Genomic DNA, 25,151 nt, shown 5'->3' with positions numbered 1-25,151 from the left:
ACAAATCTACCAGAATTCTTCGAGGATGTAACTAGTAGAGTTGATGAGGGGGAGTCAGTGGATGTGGTTTATTTGGACTTTCAGAAGGCTTTCGACAAAGTTCCACATAAGAGATTAGCATGTAAAATTAAAGCGCATGGGATTCGGGGTAGTGTATTGCAATGGATAGAAGACAGTAAACAAAGAGTAGGGATAAATGGGTCTTTTTCCAAATGGCAGGCAGTGACTATTGGCATACCGCAGGGATCGGTGCTAAGACCCCAGCTATTCACAATATGTATTAATAATTTAGATGAGAGAACTAAATGTAATATCTCCAAATTTGCAGACGCCACAAGACTGGGTGAGAGGGTGAGTTGTGAGAAGGATGCAGAGAGGCTTCAGGGTGATTTGGACAAGTTGAGTGAGTGGGCAAATGCATGGCAGATGCAGTATAATGTGGATAAATGTGAGGTTATCCACTTTGGTTGCAAAAACAGGAAGGCAGATTATTATCTGAACAGCTATAAACTGAGAGAGGGGAATATGCAACGAGACCTGGGTGTTCTCATACACCAGTCGCTGAAGGTAAGCATGTAGGTGCAACAGGCGGTAAAAAGGCAAATGGTATGTTGGCCTTCATAGCGAGAGGATTCGAGTACAGGAGCAGGGATGTCTTGCTGCAATTATACAGGGTCTTGGTGAGGTCGCACCTGGGAAATTGTGTGCAGTTTTGGTCTCCTTATCTGAAGAAGGATGTTCTTGCTATAGAGGGAGTGCAGCAAAGGTTTACCAGACTGATTCCTGGGATGGCAGGACTGACGTATGAGGAGAGATTGAATCGGTTAGGATTATATTCACTGGAGTTCAGAAGAGTGAGGGGGGATCTCATAGAAACCTATAAAATTCTAACAGGACTTGACAGGGTAGATGCAGGAAGGATGTTCCTGATGGTGGGGGAGTCCAGAACCAGGGGTCATAGTCTCAGGATACAGGGTAAACCTTTCAGGACTGAGATGAGGAGAAATTTCTTCACCCAGAGAGTGGTGAACCTGTGGAATTCGTTACCACAGAAAGCAGTTGAGGCCAAAACATTGTATGTTTTCAAGAAGGAGTTAGATATAGCTCTTGGGTCTAAAGGGATCAAAGGATATGGGGCGAAAGCGGGAACAGGTTACTGAGTTGGATGATCAGCCATGATCATAATGAATGGCGGAGCAGGCTCAAAGGGCTGAATGGCCTACTCCTGCTCCTATTTTCTATGTTTCTATATTACTGCAATTGTAGAGGGCCTTGATGAGACCACACCTGGAGAACTGTGTACAGTTTTTGTCTTTTTACGTAAGGAAGAACATAGTTGCTTTGGAGGGAGGGCAACGAAGGTTCACCAGACTGATTTCTGAGATGAGGGGATTGTCCTATGAGGAGAGTTTGAGTAGACTGGGCCTATATTCCCGAGAGTTTAGAAGAATGAGATGTGATCTCATTGAAACATATAAAATTCTTAAGGAGCTTGAAAGGGCAGATGCTGCAAAAATGTTTCCCCAGTTGGGTAGTCTAGAACTAGGGACAACAGTCTCAGGATCAGGGGATGGTCATTTAGGAGAGATGAGGAGAAATGTCTTCACTCAGAAGGTTATAAATCTTTGGAATTCTCTACCCCAGGGAGCTGTTGTTGAGTACATTCAAGACAGAGATCAGTAGATTTTTGGATATTAAGGAAATTAAGGGTCATAGGGATAGTGCGAGAAGGTGGAGTTGAGGTAGAAGATCAGCCATGATCATGGTGAATGGCTGAACAAGCCGAATGGACTACTCCTGCTCCTATTTCTTATGATCTTACAGGGGTCAAGGGGTCAAGTACATTCCATGCTTCTTTATGCTTTGATGTTGGTTCCCAAATCCTGAGATCACTGGAAATCATGTCAAGGAAAGCAACCCAGGAGAAAAATTCTTGGGCGATTAACTGGGTTGGGTCGAGTTCATAATGGGGTGTGGTTCAGGATGGGACACATTCTACATGTTCTGTAGGCAGGTCTTGACTTGCTTACAGTTTTCTTGCTCTATGCTTTCATTGCTATTTCATCTCCACGTCCTGGCTCGGGGATAGATTAATATAGTGGTGAATATTGCCGTCTGTCATGCGGGAAATCGAGGTTCAATGCCCAAATGGGGAAGTGATGCTGTTCCCGGCACAGGCATAATGGGATGAATGGCCTTCTTCTGCGCTGTATCATCCTATGAAATGAATGCTCCCCCACCAAGGGTCATGTCAAAGAAGCGTTTGTAGGTGCACACCCCAGAATACACACCCAGAAGTTTCTCACCTGGAATGGGATCATAATATTGATTTGCTGGCCAACTTTCTTAATCAGTGTGTGTCTCAGTTGGCGTGGCAGCCAGATTTTCGGGTGTTCTACATGGAAAAGAAAGGAAGAAAGAAAGATTACAGAGTGCGCTGGCAAATCTGCAGTGCCTCGGCCTTGACAATTACACTGTAACATTAAACAACCGATGGTGATGGAGCTGTCAAGAACCAAACATGACCAAGGTTCAAAGACTATCCAACCATCCAACTAAAGCTTCGCTGAAGTATAGTATTCTTTTGATCGCTTTCTTTTTATTGTACCCTGTTGCCCAAACAATCAATTCATATTTCTACTTATTTTACTATACATAGCAGTTGCAACACAGAAATAGGCCATTCGGCCCAACTGGTCCATGCTGGTGTTTTTGCTCCACACAAGCCTCCCCCCACCCCTCTATCAGCATAACCTTCTATTCCTTTCTCTCATGTACTTATCTGGCTTCCCCTTTAAGGCATCTATACTGTTCCCAACTTCTCCCTACGATAGAAAGTTCCACATTGCAACCACTCTATGGATAAAGAGGAACGACAAGCCCAAAAGACTGTGTATGGTGAGTTAATTGGAGCTCTCAAGGCTGAGCGTTAAATTTTTGTTAGGTAAAAATATCAAGGAATATGGAGCTATGGTGGGTAAATGGATTTAAGATACAGATCAGCCATGATCTAATTGAATAGTGGAACAGGTTCGAAGGGCTGAATGGCTTCACCCTGTTGCTAATGTTCCTACCAGTGCTCCTGCTGCCTGGGCACATCCTGCTAATTAAAGCTAACTGTTGCTAACAGAATATGAACCCCGTTGAGACTACCCAAATTTCACCCGAAGAAGGCATCTCACACGTATAGATTAGATTTTGTTGCTGAGCTCCCATGCCCCTCAAAGCTGAAACCTCCATCATTGGCTGATATATTTAGTTTTTACACAGTTTATTTGGTTGCAGTCCGCAAATTCTACTTACGGAGAATCTCGCGGATAGTGACTGGCTGGGCAAGTATGGCGGGTAAGCCCTTTCCAGCTATGTTCACCGCCCGCACACGGAAGTTAATCTTCTCTCCCGTGGGAAGGTTTTTGACCGTGTATCCTAGGCGCTCCACCAGTTCAGTGTTGGCTGCGATCCATTCATCGGCTGCAGAGAGGCAGAGGTTTGTGCTTAAAACAATATAGAGAGCAGCTGCATTCAAAACTGAGATTGAGGGATTTTGGTTAGGTAAGGGTACTGAGGATTAGGGCAGGTAGATGGAGCTCAGATACAGAGCAACCATGATCTAACTGAATAACAGAATAGGCTCAAGGAGCTGAATGGCCTCCTCCTGTTCCAATGTGCTATTCCCACACCTGGCCAGCTTGCCTAGGGGATAAGGCAGTGGGAAAACAAGTGGTTTGATTTATTTATTTAGATGAGCACTTGAAATGTCATAGCACACAAGGCTAGGAGCCAAATGCTAGAAAATGGGATTAGAATAGATTGGTGCTTGATGGCCAGCACGGACACGATGGGCCGAAGAGCCTGTTTCTGTGCTGTATGACTGTATGATACAGAGGGAAGGGGGACTGAAAAGGCTTGTGGGAACTGGTGCATGGGTTTTGAGACTGTTGGTCTTTCACATTGATTTCAGGTCCAATCCAGATTGGTAGATGAGAGCTCCTTCCAAGTCTGTTGCTTGCAAGGAACACGAGAATGAGGTGACAACACAGATAGTGACTTTAGTTTGGCACTAAACTTGACACACTCACTCAGAAAGGCCACTGGATGGAACGATGACCCACCGTTGCCGTATTCTCCTGGACGTTGGACAGATTGGAAGCTTTTAAGAAACGGGTGGTCACCTCAGCAGGTTGCTGGGAGCTGGATGCAGGCTGGCACCTGTGGAAAGCTGTTACAAGTTTCCCCTCTCTTTTTTGTCAGCCATGTTGGTGACGCCATGGGTGAATTTGCAGAAAGAAGTGGAAACATAACAGCTTATTAGTGTCAGCTGTGACTCAGTAGGAGCACTCTTGCTTCTGAATTACAAGGCTCTGGGTTTAGGTCCCACCCCAGGGCTGGAGCACGAAAACCAAGGCTGACGCTCCAGTGCAGTACTGAGGGAGTGCTGTACCGTCGGAGGTGCCATCCTTTCAGATGAGATATAAAACTGAGGCCCCATCTGCCTGCTTGGGTGGATGTAAAAGATCCCACGGTGCTATTTTGAAGAAGAGCAGGGGAGTTCTCCGCCCCCCCCCTCCCCCCACCTCCTGAGCCAATATTTATCCCTCAACCAACATCCCAAAAGCAGATCATCTGGTCATTATCACATTGCTGTTTGTGGGATCTTACTGTGCAGAAATTGGCTGCTGCATTTTCTACATAATAACACTTTAAAAATACTTCAGTGGCTGTAAAGCACTTTGAGACGTCCAGTTGTCGAAACGGACCAAATAAATGCAAGTCCTTTTTTCTAACTAAAACAAAAATCATACAAATTTCATTTTAAAACATTTCTGAGCTCTTTTCTGTCTGACCCCATTGGCTGCTCTTGCCATTTAGAAGCTTTGTTCCCAAATCAAGCCCCATCTCAAAGCTCCAATTAAGGTTAGCGTATAGAAAAAGGCCATTTGGCCCATCCTGCATCTGTCAGCTCCCTAATAGATCAATTCAAAAATGAATTCCAGTGCCCTGCTTACTTCCCATAGCCTCAACCTTCCTCTGTTTCAAATGTTGGTTCACATTCCCCTAAATCACCATATCATCAGGCAATGACCTACTCCCACAAAAGAGAATCTAACCATCTCCCCTTGACATTCAATAGTGTTACCATCGCTTGGGAACACCACCACCTGCAAATTCCCCTTCAAGTCACTCCCCATCCTGACTTGGAAAATATATTGTCGTTCCTTCACTAGCCCTGGGTCAAAATCCTGGAACTCCCTCCCCAACAGCACTGTGGGTGTACCTACACCACAAGGACTGCAGTAATTCAAGGTGGCGGCTCACCACCACCTTCTCAAGGGGCAATTAGAGAAGGGCAATAAATGCTGGCCTTGCCAGCGATGCTCACATCCAAGAACAAATAAAAAAAAAGATGCAGTTGGGTCCACTCAACCACTGCCCTTGGCAAGGTATTTCACACTCCCAATAACCCTCTGTGTAACGATATGCTTAACCATCACAGGACTACATGGCCAAGCAGCAAAAAGTATTGGCAGGTGAGAGGCTTAGAGTCAGTAAACCTGACTGCAAATGGCCCATTTGGTCTGGATATTAGACCAACTCAAATGGCAAGGGATGGGATTCAGAGACAGTGCAAATGACTACTGACATTAGCTCCAGTTAAATACTCATTAAGTGCCACTCTGAGATATGGAATCAATTAACTGTCTGGTACTTACAGCCTTCCTTTGAATATTCAATGAGGTATCCATCCAATCCACCAGCACCAATCCGCTCAGGTATTCTCCACTTCAGGGTGGTTGTGGTGTCAGTAACATCATCAACAACTAAGTGCATTGGCTCACCGGGTACGGCTAGAGACAAAACAAATGCTTAGCGGTAGATTTAGTTTGGCAATTGCCATGGGTATCACGACCATGGGAACTCCTGTGCCAGCGGTGCTCCTCTGCATAAACGCACAAACTCCTAACCCCCCACAGCACGTTAGGCGAGAATTGCTGGAAGAGGAAAAGCTTCCTAAAAGTCTCGATAAAAGAATCCTGCTTTATAATTAAAATGAAGCTCCCGTTCAGTTTCTGACAGAATGCTGCCCATCTGCCTTTTTCATTATGATCAATTTGCAGCTCCCAATGCTGCCCTTTACTCACCAAGTGGCATGAATGTCCTTGAGGAAATGCTAGGCTGGGACGTGCCAATCCCATTCACAGCATACACTCGCATCTCATAAAGACAGCCCTCTATCATCCGACTGGCAGTGAAGCTTGTTGTTTGTATAGGTTCAAAGTTCAACTTCATCCATCTCATGCTAGTTTTCTTCTTTCTTTCCAGCAAGTAACCTGCAGGTAGAGGCAACAATAATCATTGCTTCGAGACTGTGAAGCAAATAACACATTACATGGAGTCTCCCCCTTCTTCTCTCTATAATACAGCAGCTCAGTTGGTCACCTCTGAGTCACAAGGTTCTGAGTTCAAGCCGGACACCAGGACTTAAGCACAAAAATCAAGGCTGACACTACAGTGCAGTACTAAGGGAGTGCTGTACCGTCAGAGGCGCCGCTTTTCAGACGAGATGTTAAACTGAGGCCCCAACTACCTGCTCAGGTGGGTTTGTAAAAGATCCCAGGGCACTATTTCGAAGACAAACAGGGGAGGTCTGCCTGGTGTCCTGACCAATATTTATCCCTCAACCAACATCACAAAAACAGATTATCTGGTCATTAACACATTGTTGTTTGTGGGAGCTTGCTGTGCGCAAATTGGCTGCTGCGTTTCCTACATCACAAAATACATTTCAAAAGTACTTTGTGGGCTGTTGAGCGCTTGGAGATGTCTGGTGGTCGTGAAAAGTGCTATACAAATGCAAGTCTTTCTTCTTACAGAGGGCCAAGCAGAGAAATTCCCTGCTGTACCTGACCCTCTCTGAACCTATAATATAGAGCAAAGGAATCTTTCTCTGTAATGTAAGAGAGAGGCAGCCCTCTCACGAACATGGAAAAGAGGCACTCTACAGCCTACTGGACTCAACACTGTGTTCAACAACATCCGACCCTAATTTTGTCCCCATTTTGTTGCCTTTTCTTTGCAGTGTTTCGGTTTATTCCCATTTTTCCCTTGTTTCTGCTTTCAGACAGTAGCTGTTCATCGGTCTGCCATTCACACCTCCTCCTGACCCATCTTTTGTTTCTTTACTTGGCCCATTACCACTCCCTTTGGCTCTGCACCTTTACATCTTTTGTCCTTTCATTTCTCCTGCTATCCACCCTGTCACAGACCTTCCCTTCTGTTCTTTTTCCACCCTCCCCACTTTCACTTGCCTAAACACCATTACATTTCTAACTTTTCCCAGTTCCGATGAAAGGTCACTGACCTGAAACATCAACTCTGTTTCTCTCTCCACAGATACTGCCTGACCTGCTGAGTATTTCCAGCACTTTCTTTTTTATTTCAGAATTCCAGCATCCGCAGTATTTGTTTTCAATGCTGGTGGATTTCCTATGGCATTGCTCATCCCAAGTGAGCTGGCCTGCTACCTTTATACCAAACCAGTATCCCCTCTCAATTTTTCTTCTCTTTAAGTGGCAAAAATTTTAAACTTGGTTTGATAACCACCCAGTGGATCTCATCTGGAACATGCTGTACCTGTAACGGGCTGGCCACCATCATACTTGGGGATGTCCCACGCTGCTGTGCACCAATCCTCTCCAATGCCAGTGATCTTGACATTCGCAGGGGGATCAGGGACATCTGCAACACAAAGACTGAGAGGCTAAGATTGTGCACTTGCCAACACAACAACAGTTGCTCCATATCAAAATTGGGCAGAAGGGGGAGGCGGTGGCGTAGTGGTATTATCACTGGACTAGTAACCCAGAGACCCAGGGTATTGCTCTGGTTCCACAGCAGGAGGTGGAATTTGAATTCAATTAATAAATCTGGAATTAAAAAGCTAGTCTAATGATGGCCATGAAACCATTGTCGATTGCTGTAAAAACCCACCTGGTTCGCTAATGTCCTTTAGGGAAGGAAATCTGCTGTCCTTACCTGGTCTGGCCTACATGTGACTCCAGACCCACAGCAATGTGGTTGACTCTTACATGCCCTCGAAATGGCCTAGCAAGCCACTCAGTTAGGGCAATTAGGGATGGGCACTAAATGCTGGCCTGGCCAGCGACGCCCACATCCCATGAATGAATTAAAAAAAACATAGAGCCAAGGATTATTAAGAGTGGACAAAGCATTCAAAGTGCTGGATGCTCTGAAGGCCTCGGATTCAAACGGACTTTCTCAGATACAGAGCAGAAAGCGTTTCCTGATGGTTGATTAAGCAACGTATCACACGACAGTAGGACGGGAGATTTCTGTAGGTTGAAGCTGTTGGCCATCCCTCAATGCATGTAGATACTGGCCTAGATTTCAGGATCCCTGTAAAAGTCAATTGAACACCGAGCAGCGATTCTGGATATAAATACTAGCCGAGGCAATAGAGATAATCACAAACACATTATCCTGAAAATAATTACAGGTTTCCTTTCAGTTTTCCATTTCCTCCCAGTCCAAAGTAGACAGAAGACAGGACAGGAGGCAGGATGGGATCATAGTTTAAATTCAGAGATTTACTTTGCTGAAGAGACAAATACATCGATTACCTCAGGAATTAATACCTCCACATGAGACACAGGTGAGTACACGAGGGGAAAATTATTTTTGAGTCCAGATTTCCTTTTAAAATTTTTCTCCAGAAAAGGATTTGTTTCCTTGTTTCGAGAACAACTGCACTTGTTCCTACCATGTTTTCCCCCCCACTATGACCTACCAACAACTTTGATGATGATGACAGCCTTATCTTCGCCAGCTGGGTTCTGGACCAGGATGTTGTATTTTGCCTCATCCTCTCTCAGCGCTCCTTCCAACACCAAACTGCTGAGGTTGTTCTTTGTCTCGATGCGCAGGCGTCCTTCTACATCCGAGAATTCCTGGGCAGGAAAATAATGAATACAGCTAAGGGGGGGGGGGGGGGGTGTTCCTTCTTTGATTCTGTCATATTGTTCATTAAGTACTACTTTGTTTGCCTCAGGCAGCCACGCATTCACCCCTAAACCAAAGTGGATTCATTCAGTCTTAAAATGGCATTATCAGCCATGGTTCAGTGGTTAGCACACTTGACTTCCAGGAGGATGCAGAAGCTCATGGGTTCAAATCCCATTCCAGAAACTTCAGCACAAATTCTAGGCTGGCAGTGCCAGTACTGAGGGAGTGCTGCACTGTCGGAGATATCAACTTTCGAATTAGATGTTAAACTGAGGCTCTGTCTTCCCTCTCAGTTGGGTGTAAATGATCCCAGAGCACTATTTCAATGAACAGCAGGGGATTTCTCACTCAATAGCCTGGCCAATATTTATCCCACAACCAATATCACTAAAAACAAATTATCTGGTCTGATTGCTGTTTGTGGGAGCTTGCTGTGTACAACTTGGCTGCTACGGTTCCTATATTGCAACAGTGACCAACTTTATTGTCAAAAAAGCGCTTTGGGATATCCTGACTTTGTGAAAGGCGCTATACAAATGCAAGTTCTTTCTTTGGAGGCCATATGTTTGGCAGTCGCTGTAAGATATTAAAGTTGTTTGACTCTACTGGGTCAGTCTTCCACCCGAGGAACCGACTTGGAAGCCAGCCAAGACTCAATGGGGGGAATTTTATGCTGGCAGAGGGGGTCTCGACGTTGGGGGAAACCGACGCCGAGATACCCGCGTCGCCTCTTCTACAGAAGGCCCACCGAATTTAGTGCCAATCAGGCACTTAACTGGACAGCGGCGGGCCTTCCATAGGATTTAGGACCCCCATCACCGGAAATCCCAATCAGAGGCCAGCAGCTGCTGTGCTACCGCAGAGGCAGTGGCTGCTGCCGTAGCTGCAGTGACCAAACACCGAGGAGCAGCACTGGAACCAGGTAGGTCCAGGGTGGGAGGGTTGCAGGCAGGGGGAAGGGGGGGTCAGCAGCAAGGGCAAGGAGGGTGGCCCTCAGCGGACACCCGCCTCCCCCTTCCCGATGCTGGGTCCCTCGTTCAGGCACTAAGTGCCTTTGAGCAAGGGACCCCCATCCGCCTGGAGCAGGAAAGCAGCCCGCACTGTTTCTTGTGCCGTGCTTCCCAGGCAGCGGATGCGGTGGGAAGAGGCCCTTAATTGGGGGTTAATTACCCAGTTAAGCGCCTCAATTGGTGGGGGGGGGGGGGGCGGCGGGAAGGCCATTCACGGGCCTTCCCACCCAGACTAAATTTCAGCGGAGGCAGGTCACCCCCCCCCCCCCCCACCCTGCCACCATCCCACACGATTTTATGGTCTCCCCACCTCCAAACCCGCCACGGGGAAGAGCATAAAATTCCACCCAAGAAATCACAGTATCTTCTCATGGCCAACTCCAAGAGCTCTATGAGATCTCAGTACAAGTCCTCATAGAAATGGGCCCACAACACAAATCTGCTCTCAAAATTAGCAAGCATTACAAGGACTAATTTTCCACTCCAGACTAAGGTTAGATTTTTTTTTGCCTAAAAGTATTCAAAAATACTTCAAGGAAGTATTTCACTGGCTAGCAAGTGCTTTGTGATGTCCATCCTGAGGTCATGAAAGGCAGCTATATAAATTTAATTTCTTACCTTTTTTATCTAAGCATTGTAGACAGTCATCAATGGCAACCCCGTTGTGGAGTGTGTAAACTTAGACATTCAGGAAGGAGAAAGAAAGACTTTCATTTATATAATCGCCTTTCACCACCTCAGGATACCCCAAAGTGGTTTACAGCCAAGGAAGTACTTTTTGAAGTGTAGTCACTGTTGTAGTCTAGGAAATGCAGCAGCCAATTTGCACACAGCAAGCTCCCACAAACAGCAAAGTGAGATAAATGACCAGCTAATCTGCTTTTGTGATGTTGCTTGAGGGATAAATATTGGCCAGGACATCAGGGAGAACCCTCATACTTCAGAATAGTACCGTGGGATCCACCTCAGAGGGAAGACAAGGCCTTAATTTAACCTCTCATCTGAAAGGCAGTGCAGCACTCCTTCAGTACTGCACTGCGAGTGTCAACCTAGACTATGTGCTCAAGTTTCTGGAATGGGATTTGAACCTATGACTAGAGTGTTGATCGCCAAGCCATAGAAGCAAGTTGAGACCCTAGATATCTTTGTGGACAGTGGAAGAGTAAAGAGAAACAGCCTCATTTGATCAGGCAAGTGACCTATCACTAAACAGATGGTACAGCAGACAGTGGAAGGACATGGCCAATGTGAAGAAAAGTGTTGAGGTAAGTAATGACGATCACTACCAATTATCTCCCACTGCCATGTTTGGGGATGATTGTGAGCAATTTGACACAAATGTGTAACTAATCAAACTCATTTAAGTCAATTTCCTTCACCGATCTCCTCTCCTGCTCAACCCACAAACTGTCAAATCCCTCTGGGGCTGTGCTGCCAGCTTCAATGCTGTGGAATTAATGAGATTTGCAAACCAGGTAAATCCGAAATAAATTTGCATGTTTCCCCATTCATTACTGCTTAACAGGTAAGAGAGGAAAAAACAAAAGTGAGTCGATGTGTTAATGAGCTTCAGCCCCATTTGCTCCCAGAAGCAATGTTCGGTGTAATCTATTAACAATGACTCACAAATTTACTTCTGAGCAAATTGGCTAATCATTTATAAATTACATTCTGAAGTGATAGTGGGTTAAAAGAAACAAAGACTTGCATTTATATAGCAACCTTCATGATCTCAGGATGTCCCAAAGTGCTTCACAACCAATGAAGTACTTTTGAAGTGTACTCAGGTAGGAATCACAGCAGCCAATCTGTGCACAGCAAGCTCCCACGAACAGCAATGTGATAATGAACAGATTATCTGCTTTTAATGACACTGGTTCAGGGATAAATATTGGCCAGGACACCAGAGAGAGCTTTCCTGCTCTTCGAAATAGTACCATGGGATCTTTTAGTCCACCTGAGAGCGTAGACAGGGCTTTGCTTTAATTCCTCATCCGAAGGACTGCACCTCTGACAGTGCAGCACCCCCTCAATACTGCACTGGGAGTGTCAGCCTGGATTTTATGATGTGCAAACCAGGTAGGAGCACGTTTGATTCCTGCTTTTGTGCTGGGTTGCCTGGTCTCTGCCAGGACTGCAGTAGAGGGGCTAAATCATTACATTTTTATTTATTTCACACTAAAAAATGAACCACACTATGAAAATAGTTTTTCTCAAAGCAGGTAATGCAGATTACACATTTTCGAATGAGCTTGCTCAGTTTCACTAGGATGCTTTGGGAATGTGCAGCCAACATGACATTCATAAGTTAGTATTTTTCCTTCTGCCCCTTACTTTCAGAGCAGTGGTGGCCATGTACAGCTGATGTAAGGGTTTAAATGCAGGTAGGCAGTAACACACAACACCCATGTAGAAGGTTCAATTCCTTTCTTATCGTTTTATTGAGTAAAGGTTGATAGCAGCCCTGGTCCAGGGAGCAGAGAGTCAGCTGATGTTTCTACTTCTGATAGCTATCCTGTTGGAATCGAGTCTGTATGATCAAGGTGAGCTAAGGGCAGGATGAGGCTTGACTATGATGCCTTTTACAGTTGAATAGTTTGCAGGCTAATGGGATATTTTTATTCGGCGTTCTCTTGATCAGCTGTTTAAACTTCCCACTCACATAGCTTGCGTGAGGATCCCAACCCTGATTGGTCACTGCAGTTACAGCAGCCGATCAGGAGAATACCCAAAGGAAAGCCCCAGTGTCACTCCCTAATTTCATACATGAGAGTGCCACAGGGTGGTTGTCTGGAGGACAAAGAATGGCCGTCTGGAAAGGCCAAAGGGTGCCATCTGTAAGACTACAGGGTGTGCCGTCTGGTGTACCAGGAGTTGTGAGTCTGGAGTACCAGAGTGGCCATCTAATTTCCCAGAGGGTGTGCGTCTGGAGCACCAGGGATGTGCTTCTTGAGTACGTCTGGTGAGTGCGGAATGAAATTGACAATAAAAAGCAAAGCATTTAATTGCCACAAGAACAACCTGGGGAATGACTGGAGATGCTTACCTGATCCGACTTGAACCAGGTAATAGTTGGAGGAGGTTCACCGCTGGCATCGACATCCAACCGGAGCTTGTTACCAGCTACCACAACAATGGTATTTTGGGAAACCACACTGCCTGTGCAGTCAAGGTGGATCTTGGGAGGCTCTGCATTTTAAAACAAAGTTTAGAAGTGACAGAGACAGTGAAAGAGAAAGCAAGATCACACTCTAAAGAGGAGGAGAGAGAAAAAAAAGATAGAAAGAAAGATGCGCACCAGAGAGGGAGACAAAAGAGAGATGGACAATGAGAGAGAAAGGGTCACACTTTCAGAAGGGCTAGCATTCACAACAAAAATTATATAATCACCTTGCGATAGAAGCCTTGTACTACACAAGACATAACAATCCATTTGGCCGATCACTCAGTTTAAATTAAAAATGCAAACACTATATTTAAAGCAAACGTTGAATACTAACATTCAAAAACCTCACCTTGTCGGGGTACGTAGTCAATTTTAATCTCTGAAAGACACAAGGGAAAGAGGAAATAAAATCGTCAGCCAAAAGAAAAATAGAATTTTGTCCTCATTTATTGTCAATAACCTCGGATAGGATCGTAGGATCAGGAAGAGACCATTCATCTGGTGAATCTGCACTTGCATCTCCTTGCAAAGTCCATATATCCTTTCTAAAGCATGAACCAGGGCCTGGTATAGCTGTAGCAAAACATCCTCCCCTTTATTATATAGCCCCGTAGAATGCTTAATTACCTTTATCAAAATAAACTGCAGGACTAGAATGAAATAATGTACTGGTCACTGATTCAGAGCCTTTACCTGGTAGGCCGAAAAATCTAGAACTCGCTAGCTCGTGACTTCTTTCACGATCTTGGTCCTTTAATAGCATCTCTATTGCTACAATCTCCAATCTTTTGGTTTGTTTACAGTCCTGTTTACATTACATATACCCAATCACAGTCTTGCATATCTCATGTATACCCCATCACAGTCCTGCATATATATTACATATACAAAATCACCAACTTGCAAATATCAGATGTAGCCCTGTACAAACTATGTGCATTAACCCGGACAATGGAAGCTCTTGAAGTGACTCAGTGCCTCGTACCCAAGAAGTTGAGCTTGGCAGAGAGGGAGATGGCGTAGCCGTCTGGAATGAAGGTGTAATCAGCTTCATCGTCTGGCGTGATGTCGTCAATCACAAGTTTATGAAACCTGTGGAGAGGAACAGAGATGACCCAATGTCCAAGTTACGGTGGGGGGGGGTTGCTGGCGGGGTGTGGGGGGGGGAATTCAAGTCAGCAAGTGCAATGGCAGTGTAGCCATGGGAAAGAATTATATCACACAGGTCAAATATATGCCATAGAACAGTCATCAACAATCCCACATTGTTGATTCCCACTAGGCGTGACGATTACTGAGAACTTGGATCAGCATATTTGGCAGGAGTCTCTGAAGATCAGAGGTGGTATCGGGTGTGGGGGGGGGACAGCAGATCAACCTTACCCTGGGGGTGACATCTGTCTGTCTGCCTGGAGGGAGGTTGGGTTGAGGGTGATGTGGGGGGAGTGGGGTAGTTACAATAAAAATCCAGTGAATTACCATTGTAGGAAGAGAGTAGAACCTACCGGCCTTTGTGTGTGATGTGGATGCGCTTACTCGGAATCACCTCTATCCCGTTCTTCAGCCACTTGCCCGTGACCTTGTCATCAGACACCTCACACTTGAAGACAGCCTGTTCCTGCGCCTTCAATGTCAGGTCAGCAAAACTCTGCAATATCTGCAGGACCTTGTCTGAAATACCGATGCAAGAACACACAGGCAATCAAAAACCCCTCATAATTTGGAATACCTCTATTAAATCTCCCTTCAACCACGACAAAAACTCTACTGCTTTTTTTTTTTGAATGCCTTGTTAGACAAACTAACTAGCAAGAGACAGTCAGATGGCTGCGTGTTTCTCTGCCTACAAATGCTCGAGCCCCTTCCCCGCTGTTTAGAACAGGCCCAGACAACCTCCCCACCCCCATTTCACTCTCTCTAGCTCGCAGTGAAGTACCTTCCACGATCAAATCAGCTTCTGATTCGCCTCCGTTGGTCATGATCTTGAAGCGTCCTGCATCGTTCTTGGTGGCATCATTAATGATCAACATATGCTTCTTCCCACTCTTCTTCAAGCGATATTTCAGCGAATCCTCTCGGGTCAACTCAACCCCATTCTTTGACCTAAAACAAAGGAGGAAAGCTAAGACTTTTGTAACCCTTACTGCAGACCAGACACCTCTGCCCTAAGACACCTCTGCTGGAATAGCCTCCCTAAAACTGTCTGCTTCACTTCCGCCTTTAAGGCGCTCCTCAAAAACCTACCTCTTTGACCAAACTTTTGTCCTAAAATCTCATTGTGACTCAGTGTCAAAATTTAGTGGTGATGCACCTTTGAAGTGTCTTGGGACACTGATACTATGCTAAAGGCAGGTTGTTGTTATTGTCGTGTGATACTGAGTCATACCGATCAGAAGCTCTTAGGTTCACTCCTTGGCGAATGCGCTGAATTAGTTTATTGCAGTGAGGGGGGGAGGGGGGGGGGGTGGTGGTGCAGCCAACTGATTTTGAGCCTCCGGGGCCCCAGAAGGGGACAATTGGCTGGGGTGGGGGGGGGGTGGGGGAGGGGCTCCTGCTGGCAATCTCTGCCACACGCATGCCAGCAGGTGCCAGATGAGCACAGGGTCAGGCTCTGCCTCAATGACTTTCCTGAATAAACAGCCTGCCATCTGGACTTGTGAATAACGGATGGGCCTGAAACTGAGGGTCTGGAAGTCTGCCGACACCCTTGGAACCTCACTCCAAGAAGGGCTAGTGCCTCCAGGAGAGAAGGCAGAAAGAGCTTTACTCAAAAAGGATGACATTCTGCATTTTACACTGGATTTGAATATTTGTCCAGTTATTGTAAACCTTCTTTTATTGGGGCTTAATAAGTCTGGCTCTTGCAGCTACACACACTGGTGTAGTATTGACTGCTTCAGATCGCAAGTTTAGCATAAGGGCGAGGGGAAGGGAGGTGGCTCATGTGGTGTGTAAATACCAGCACTGACTAGTTGGGCTGAATGGCCTGGTTCTGTGTTGGAGGAGGTGCCAAAGGTCGAGTGGAGGACATTGCACTCTGTTTGGCAGTCGACAATTGACCTATGTCATTCTAATGCAACTGGATACCAGATCAGAACAGGAGCTTGACGTAAATCAGTTTTCCATCTCCCTTCCCTCCCCGCTTCATGTAAACAGGGTCTTGTACTGGGATCCAATAACAACTATTTGTATTTATATAGTGCCTTTAATGTAATAAAACATCCCAAGGTGCTTCACAGGAGCATTATAAAACAAATTATGGCAGCAAGCCACATTGGGAGATATTGAGGCAAATATTTGGTCAAAGAGATAGGTTTTAAGGAGTGTCTTAAAGGAGGAAAGTGAATTAGAGAGTCGGAGAGGTGTCGGGAGGGGATTCCAGAGTCATGGAAGCTGAAGACACGGCTGCCAATTAAATTCAGGGATGATCAAGTGGCCAGGATTGGAGGAGGGCAGAAATCCCGGAGGGTTGTGGGGCTTGGAGGAGGTGACAGAGATAGGGAAGGGGTGACGCCATGGAGGGAGTTGAAAACAATGATGAAAATTTTAAAATCAAGGCATTGCTTCACAGGGACCCAATGTAGGTGAGCGGGCACAGGGGTGACATCCAGCACTGAAGGAGGCCATTCAGTCCACCGTGCCTGTGCCCGCCCTTTGAAAGAGCTGTTCAAATAGTCCTACACTCCCCTCTCGTTCCCCATTTTCCTTTTCAAGTATTTATCCAATTCCTTTTTGAAAGTTATTATTGAATCCGTTTCCGCTGCCCTTTCAGGCAGCACATTCCAGATCAGAATAACGCGTGTAAGTAGAATATCTCATCTCCCTCCCATCCACCTCCCCCGCCATCTTTCAATTCTTTTGCCAATTACCTTAAATCTGCATGCTGAGGTTACTGACCCTATTGCCAGTGGAAACAGGTTCTCTTTATTTATTCTATCAAAACCCATTATTATTTTGAATACCTCTGTTAAATCCCTCGCCCCCCCCCACTTAACTTTCTCTGCTCAAGGGAGAACAACCTCAGCTTCTCAACTCTCTCCACATCCATCAAAACCTTTCATAAGCCACAGATGAAGAATGAAGTCTGCATTACCCCATGTACCCTAACTGTGTTACCCTCTCCAGGATGGGAAGGGGAGAAAATTGGGTGGGGAGGAGGGGTAGGGAGATGTCTTACCAGACAACAACCGCTCCTTCCTCCGAGACCTCACAATCGAACTCAACCCGGTCATCTACGAATACATGTTGGTCATCCAGGGGCACAGTGATGACAACAGGGGGCTCTGATAAAGAAACAGGCAGATTAACATTTGATATCAGGTTCTCCTGAGCACTGACATTGGGAGATGGGGAGGGGGTTGAATTTCCTCTAGGCACCAGTTGAAACTATATTATTATTTCTTTAAAAGCAGATCGACAACCTTTAGAATAGCACACCTACTGAATGGACGTTACCCAGTGTGTTTAAAAGAGCAGGGCGCAATATCAAGTTAGTGTTTCAGTTGCTGGCTCCAGATTTTAGGCATCAGCTATGTGGGTAGCACAAACACCAGCATAGAGCAGTTGGCTTGAATGACCTGTTTCTGTTCTGTACATTCTACGTAAAGTCAGAGGTAGTGAGTTCAAGTCCCACTCCAGAGACCTGATCTAAGCTGGCATTCGCAGTGCCAGTGCTGAGGGAGTGCTGCATGGTCAGAGGTGCCGTCTTTTGAGAGAGCTGTTAAAGCAAGGTTCTATCTGCCCTCTGAGGTGGATGTAAAAGTGCAGTGCTTTATTGGCTACAAAGCGCTTTAGGACGTCCTCAGGTTGTGAGTGGGCGCGATATAAATGCACGTTCGTTCTTCTCTCTTGTATCACTCCTTTCCCATCTGCCTCAGCTCAAAGCAAAGGCAGTTACATGGGTCAGAGACATATTGATCATTTGACTCCAAGACACTTTAAAGCCATGGTGCATGTGGAATTGTACCCCAACATGAGTCTGCACCTTCAGGAGAGGAGGGGAAAACTCAGGGCAAGGTAAGAAAGAAACAGGCTAATTCTCCCGAGATTTGGCTTCACAGACGTCCTTGCTATAATTGTTCCTGATTGCTATCCATCATCCCAATTTTGGGAACAACGCATAGAATATTTTGCCTGGGTCTTTCTGGGTCCCATTTGCCTGCCTTGCTGTCTACTGTAGGAGTATTCCAATTAGCATCAAAAACACTCACCTCAGCTGTATCCATTGCTCAAATGCATTGTAGAGCCCCCATTACAATGGCTACAACAATCTGCATTTACATAGCCCTTTTAACATGGCAAAACATCCCAAGGCGTTTCAGAGGTGTGATTATCAAACAAAATTTGACAGCGAGCCACCCAAGGAGACATTAGGACAGGTGGCCAACATCTTGTGCAAAGAGGCAGCTCTAAGGAAAACCTTAAAGGAGGAAAGGTAGAGAGGCGGAGACTTTCAGGAAGGGAATTCCGGAGCTCAGGGGCATGGGCAGCTGAAGGCACAGCTGCCAATGGTGGAGTGATTAAATTGGGGATGCTCAAAAGGCCAGAACTGGAGGACAACAGAGATTGCAGATACCCAGCCATAGAATAATGGGCATAGGGGAGGGTGGTTGGTGGTTGAGCACATGCGTGTGGCATTCCCACTTCACCTGCTCACTGCCCACTTGCAAGAAATAAAAGTGCACTAACCCCTCACGAAGAGGTCAGCGGTACATTTATCGTCACCAACGATACACTCGTATTCGGCATCATCTGCCAACATGCAGTTCTTAATGGTCAGAACCCTCTTCAGCCCGATAACCTCAAAGATGTACCTGCCGACGACAGAAAACGAAAGCGTGAGCCATTGAGAAATTGTACAAAGCGAGAGAAAAAAAGGAGCATTTCAAAAAAGGGAGGAAACTCTCATCAAACTGCCGAACACCAAGAAGATTCGATTAAGCTGGCAGATCACCTGTGAATTTGTGAAGGAATCCGGCCATAATAAGGGGTTATAAGAATCAAGGAGTTATTTTTCAATGAATTAGTGATTAAAAAATTAAAAGCAGGGTTCATCTTCCTAAAAGGTTATAAAAGTTCATAGACATGTCTCTGTATTGAAGGGCTTGCCTCATCTCAGAGCATAGAAGCAGCTTCTGATAAGAGGGATTCTCTTCTAAAAGTCACAAACCTCATCACATAGTAAAACATTGATAACACAGTTTTACAAACGATCATGTAAGCCACAACAGTTAATAGTCGATAAGATGGTCTTAAGCAGGCAGCCCTTAACCACAGTAACTGAAATTTTGACAGAACTGACCAAACCCAAAAAACTGAATAATAATCTTGAAACACAGTTAGGTGACTAATGGATATTGACCACCGCGAGAGACTCACAGTTTGCTGTTCGACTAGCCCTTCTTGGAAATCAAAGAAGGTGGATTTTGTCTTATGGTAAAGGTATGGCTATTGGGGTGAGACGACGATAGTTCTCCGCTTAACTGGGACAGAGGCACCTCGCTAAACTCTGTAGCCTTCTACTTGGGGATTTAAGATAAATGTTAGTTAAATGATTGATGGATATCTTAAACTGTAACAATATTGCGATTTAAAAATTGGATTCTATACTAGAAAAATATTATACTTTTTCTTTTCCGATTTGCATGTTTTAATAAACTTTTATATAATTTAGAAATTATACTGCCTCACATAGTCCTCTGTATCATTAACTTGTGAACCCTTCTCCGTACACTCCCCAGTGGGGAGGTACATTACTGAAGAGAGATTCCCGGACCCTTATAATATCCTGGCTGTTATAACCTGGCTAAAACTTGATGAAAAGGCTATCTGGAGGACGGTAACATTCTCAACTGGTTCCTTTCCTTTGGGGAGAGTTGGATCAGTCCTTCAGACCCACTCAAGTGTCTGTGAGATCTGTCTTTCTCAACCTTAAGTGAGAGTGATCATCTGAGAAGTACGTGATAGCCCCAAAAAGGGGTGAGGACTATAATCCACAACAGAGTGGCTCCGAGTCAGAGGGGGAAAGTGCGACAGGAATTAAGTGTGATGCTAATCCGAAGTGCTCATTTACAACAACAACTTATTTTTAAGTAGCACCTTTAACAGAGTAAAATGTTCCAATGCACTTCAGAGAATCGATTATCAAACATAACTTGATACTGGGCCATATATGGAGCTATTAGGACAGGTGACCAAATGAAAGGTTACTTAAAAGCTAAAGGAGCGTTTTAAAGGAGGAGGGGAAGGTTTGGGGAGGGAATGCCAGATCTTAGGGCCCAGACAGTTGAAGGCACAGCCACCAATAGTGGAGCGATTAAAACCAAGGATACGCAAGAGGCTGGGATTGGAGGGGCTCAGAGCTCTGTAGGACTGGAGGACATTACAGAGATACGTGAGGCTGTTTTAATGCCTAATGTAGATTTGGTGCAAGCCCGAAGGGTAGGAAGGAGCAGGACTCCAAACCAACACCATCGAGTTCATAGTCCAATGGGAGGAGTTGTGGGGCATTGCTTTCAAGCAATGGGTTGTGAGAAGTAGGTTAGGAATTAGAAAAAAAACAAATGGTGAGCAGCACAGCCAATGGACCAAACGCCTCCGGCAGAACTTTGGCAAACCAGCACTTCTCCCAGAGAGACACTGCTGCGATCCGGAAGAGTGTCTATTTACAAAGACTGCAGCAGAAGCATTTATAGCCAGTGGCCTGTGACAGAAAAGAAAAATCCCCAACAGCAGTCACAAATAATGGGGCAGAAATTTGACTTTGGATGGATGCAAAACAGGCAGTACAGCATCCCGATATCCAATTGCATTGACATCAGTTGAACAAATTTAGGGCGGGGTCTATAACGGGCAGTTGATTCACTAACGGACTATTTGCATTACTGGCCCATGATTAATTTTTACCCAGTCATATTTAAAATACTAGCTGATCTGCCGTGGCATTGCTCATCTGAAGTGTGACAGCCCCCCTGGTGAGACAGGAAGTGAACGTGGCGCTTACAGGAAGTGCACTCTACGCAGACGACTCGTGATACTTTCTGATCTTCTGTGACGTTGCTGACACTAAGTTGAACAATATGGTCTTTTACTGTGGCTGTAATTCATAGAGGCAGATCTCACCAAGCCACTTACGCCATGAGAGGTATTTTTTTTTTAAAAACTAAAAGCCACTTCAACATGGCTGAGGTAAAAAGAAATATGTTTTAGTTTGCTAAGGCACATAGAGAGTTAATTTTATCATGCAAATCACTAAGCCTTTGTAAAGCATTTATTGCCGGTTTCACCATCACAAAAATTGGCTGCATAGGGGTTGGAGTTGCCAACTCTGGTCAGACATATTCCTGGGAGGTTTCATCACATGATCTCCTGCCTCCAACTGCCCCGCCCAGTCAAAGAGACTTTCCCCCATTTCCAGTATTTTTATAATGAATAAATGAGAGGGTGCGAGGATTTACCAGAATGGTTCCAAGGTTGGGGTTTTTAGTTACCAGGTTAGTTTGGCCTCCTTGGAGCAAAGGAGATTAAGGGGAGATTTGACAGAAGTGTACAAGATTATGACAGGTTTAGATAAGGTAGACAAAGAAAAGCTGTTCCCATTAGCTGATGGTACAAGGACTGGGGGACACAGGTTTAAGGTTTTTGGCAAGAGATGCAGAGAGGGGGATGCGAGGAAGAACCTTTTTACACAGTGAGTGTTAATGACCTGGAACTCGCTGCCTACGAGGGTGGTGGAAGTGGAGACGATCAATGATTTCAAAAGGAAATTGGGACTGACTGGGTTGCTCTACAGAAGCTGGCATGGACTCGACAGGCTGAATGGCCTCCTTCAGTGCTGTCATGATTCTATGACTCTCAAGCATTCAAAGAAATGGATTAATACTCAGGTTTTTTTTTACAATATCCCAATGATTTTTCTCCTGGGTCGCTACAGCAAGTATCTAGGAGATTAATGCTCAATTCCTGCAGACTCAGGGGCAGTGCTGGAGGGTTTGCAACCTATGGGAGGACAGCACCGAGGGGAGATTAAAGGCACAGGTAACAGAGAAAGCAGGGGGGTGGGGGGGGTTGCCAGTGAAAGTCATGGGAGGTCAGAGGTTGGGAGGTTAAGCCCCAGGAGAGGTGATGTAAATCGGGGTGAGCAAAATGTGAGGTGCAAGGCTCAAAGCCCCGCCACTATAACTAGGAAATACAGCTGGTGATTCGGAAAGTGCCACAACACCAATCCAAAATTAAGAAGCGGGTCAGAAGGATAGCCCCAAGGGCAGTCCAATACTTGCATCAAAATGAAACAAGAAAGATGGGGGAGTGGTTAGACTGCTGCTTAGGCCTGTAATTGGAATCAAGTGGCTGCACATAGGTTGAAGGTAGTCGTGGTCTCTGATGCCTTGAAAATCAGCGAGAAGACCAAGAAATTGAGTGTAAAGTGCCCAAAATACAAGCCAAAAATCAGGTTGGTGAATCACACTATGTCGCCACCTATTGGTGGAAGGCCTTCAGTTACAGTGACAGGCAAATGTTGACATGGGGTTTTCCTATTATAAAATGTTGATATAAAAATTGCAAAGGGAAAGTAAGGTTAGAAAGTAGACAGGAAGTCCCGACCATACAAAAGGCTTTTAATTGATTACTACAGATAGGCGTCGCAAAGGAATTTCCCTTTCCAATGTACCTGCCACTTGGTCGGATTTCCTTCCCATTCTTCAACCATTTCACATCCAGGTTGTGTGCTTCCAGCTCTATAGCCATTCGAATTTTGCCACCTTTGTCCACCTGGTATGCACTCTCCAGCCTTTTACTAAATGCTGAGCAATGCCGATTAAAATGTAAAAAAGCATTTAAAAATACAAATTAACAATTAAGTAGAAAACATTGTTTTTTTCCCTCAGTTATAGTGAACACACAATACAGTAACATCTTGGCTCGAGAGAGAACAATTTAACGTTTGTGGGTTACTGTGCGTCTCAGCAACGATTTCTGCACACGCTATTCAGACTGGACAAAAAGGAGCACTGACTTTCTCGTAACAAACTTCTGGAGGGTCAATTTTGACTTTTGGGCCATTGACCAGGTTGGTAGGGGAAGCAAGCTGGTGGGGTGCTCATTCCAGCAGGAGAAAGGTCCTCCCTCTCTTCACCCTCTCCCACTCCCCTCCCCTCCCTCCTACCACCCATTTTGAGGCACCACCCTTATTTAAATTTGACAGGTTGCCGCCAAACAGATGGATTGAGGCCTACAGCAAGGGAAGTCGTGGAGGGTGTAAGCTCGAGATGTGAAGGGTTGGATGAGGAGGCGGAGGGTGGGGTTGGAAAGGGAGTATCATGACGACCCCACTAAATAGTTCAACAGTTACCTTTTGGCCGGACCTTGTTGGTTCTGAGTGGGACCGGCACAGTTTAAAAGTGCAGCGGCAGCGGGAAGCAGCAAGACTGAGTGAGACCGGCAGAGTTTAAAAGTGCAGCGGCAGCGGGAAGGAGCGAGACTGAGTGAGACCGGCAGAGTTTAAAAGTGCAGCGGCAAGGAGCGAGACTGAGTGAGACCGGCACAGGTTAAAAGTGCAGCGGCAGCGGGAAGGAGCGAGACTGAATGAGACCGGCAGAGTTTAAAAGTGCAGCAGCAGCGGGAAGGAGTTTTGAAAACAAAAGCCAACAGTGACGTCACAGGAGAGCTGCAAGGTGATTGGTTGGTGAGTCACTGCTGTTAGGGAATAGCTCTAAATAGCTGTGTAAGTATCTCAGATAAGAAAAGTTTTAAAGTTTAAAATTTATTCCAAATACAATAAGTAGTGTTCTTTTTTTAGGGAGTTCTGTAGTAAAGAGGACTGGGGAACAAGGGTCCTAGAGTAACTGATATTATTGGACATTAAGATCTTCCAGAAGGCTTAATTTAATTTAAAGGGTTAAGTCATGGCAGGAGAACTCAAAGCCGTGGTGTGCTCCTCGTGCTCCATGTCGGAAGCCGGGAACATTTCCAGTTCAGAAGAGTGAGGGGGGATCTCATAGAAACCTATAAAATTCTAACAGGACTTGACAGGGTAGATGCAGGAAGGATGTTCCCGATGGTGGGGGTGTCCAGATCCAGGGGTCATAGTCTAAGGATACGGGTAAACCTTTCAGGATTGAGACGAGGAGAAAATTCTTCACCCAGAGAGTGGTGAGCCTGTGGAATTCACTACCACAGAAAGCAGTTGAGGCCAAAACATTGTATGTTTTCAAGAAGGAGTTAGATATAGCTCTTAGGTCTAAAGGGATCAAAGGGTATGGGGCAAAAGCGGGAACAGGCTACTGAGTTGGATGATCAGCCATGATCATAATGAATGGTGGAGCAGGCTCGAAGGGCCTAATGGCCTAGTCCTGCTCCTATTTTCAATGTTTCTATGTTCCATCGCTCATGCAGCTGGGTGGAGTGTGTGCTGTTCTGACCTAAAATAGCAATCGGAGGTCCCATTTACATCGTAACCCCAATTTTCATATTAGCAGGGGCCTGTCACCTGAATCGAGCGGGCCCTTTGGACACCCAGTAGCAAGCCCCTTTATAAAATGGCACCCATCGTATCACCCATGTTAATGAGGCAGTAAAGAGTCCATTTCGAGGCGGTTAACAACCAAATTTACACCAGACAATGAAAATCGACCCCGTATGTCAACCAATATCTTTGCAGGTGTGTGTATTTGAGTGCGTGGGCATGTCTGCCTCTCTCACATTCCAGCTTCCCATCCCCTTCCCCCTCCCCACCTCAGGCTATCGGCTAACATTCACTCACAAGCACTCTTCTGCACCACCTTCTTTTTCTTCTTCAATCTCTTCAACATGCCCCGTAGATCCGTGATGCCATACTCGAATGCAATTTTCTCATAGTCACAGGGCTTGGCTTTTTTCAGGATTTCCCAGACGTCAACCTCTTGAGTTGGAGGTGCTTCAACTTTGACCTCCCTGTTTTGAAAAATAATAAAAGC

General features: G+C 45.5%; 1 protein-coding gene across 1 annotated transcript in view; it reads right to left on the bottom strand.

Annotated features, from left to right (window-relative positions):
• mybpc2a (myosin binding protein Ca) overlaps positions 1-25,151 on the bottom strand; it is a 79,942-nt gene that overhangs the window by 30,617 nt on the left and 24,174 nt on the right. The window contains exons 11-25 of the mRNA XM_068019667.1: positions 24,959-25,128; positions 22,868-23,000; positions 18,886-19,010; positions 17,375-17,480; positions 15,134-15,300; positions 14,703-14,868; positions 14,183-14,289; positions 13,547-13,576; positions 13,078-13,220; positions 8,807-8,966; positions 7,633-7,737; positions 6,141-6,329; positions 5,712-5,846; positions 3,304-3,471; positions 2,307-2,395 (exon numbers count right to left, since the gene is read on the bottom strand). Coding sequence (XP_067875768.1) covers positions 2,307-2,395; positions 3,304-3,471; positions 5,712-5,846; positions 6,141-6,329; positions 7,633-7,737; positions 8,807-8,966; positions 13,078-13,220; positions 13,547-13,576; positions 14,183-14,289; positions 14,703-14,868; positions 15,134-15,300; positions 17,375-17,480; positions 18,886-19,010; positions 22,868-23,000; positions 24,959-25,128 — 1,993 coding nt within the window. The remainder of the gene's footprint in view (positions 1-2,306; positions 2,396-3,303; positions 3,472-5,711; positions 5,847-6,140; positions 6,330-7,632; positions 7,738-8,806; positions 8,967-13,077; positions 13,221-13,546; positions 13,577-14,182; positions 14,290-14,702; positions 14,869-15,133; positions 15,301-17,374; positions 17,481-18,885; positions 19,011-22,867; positions 23,001-24,958; positions 25,129-25,151) is intronic.

Source organism: Heterodontus francisci, chromosome 41 (assembly GCF_036365525.1).
Source record: "Heterodontus francisci isolate sHetFra1 chromosome 41, sHetFra1.hap1, whole genome shotgun sequence".
Classification (NCBI taxonomy): domain Eukaryota; kingdom Metazoa; phylum Chordata; class Chondrichthyes; order Heterodontiformes; family Heterodontidae; genus Heterodontus; species Heterodontus francisci.
This window is presented reverse-complemented; position numbering and strand designations above follow the sequence as displayed.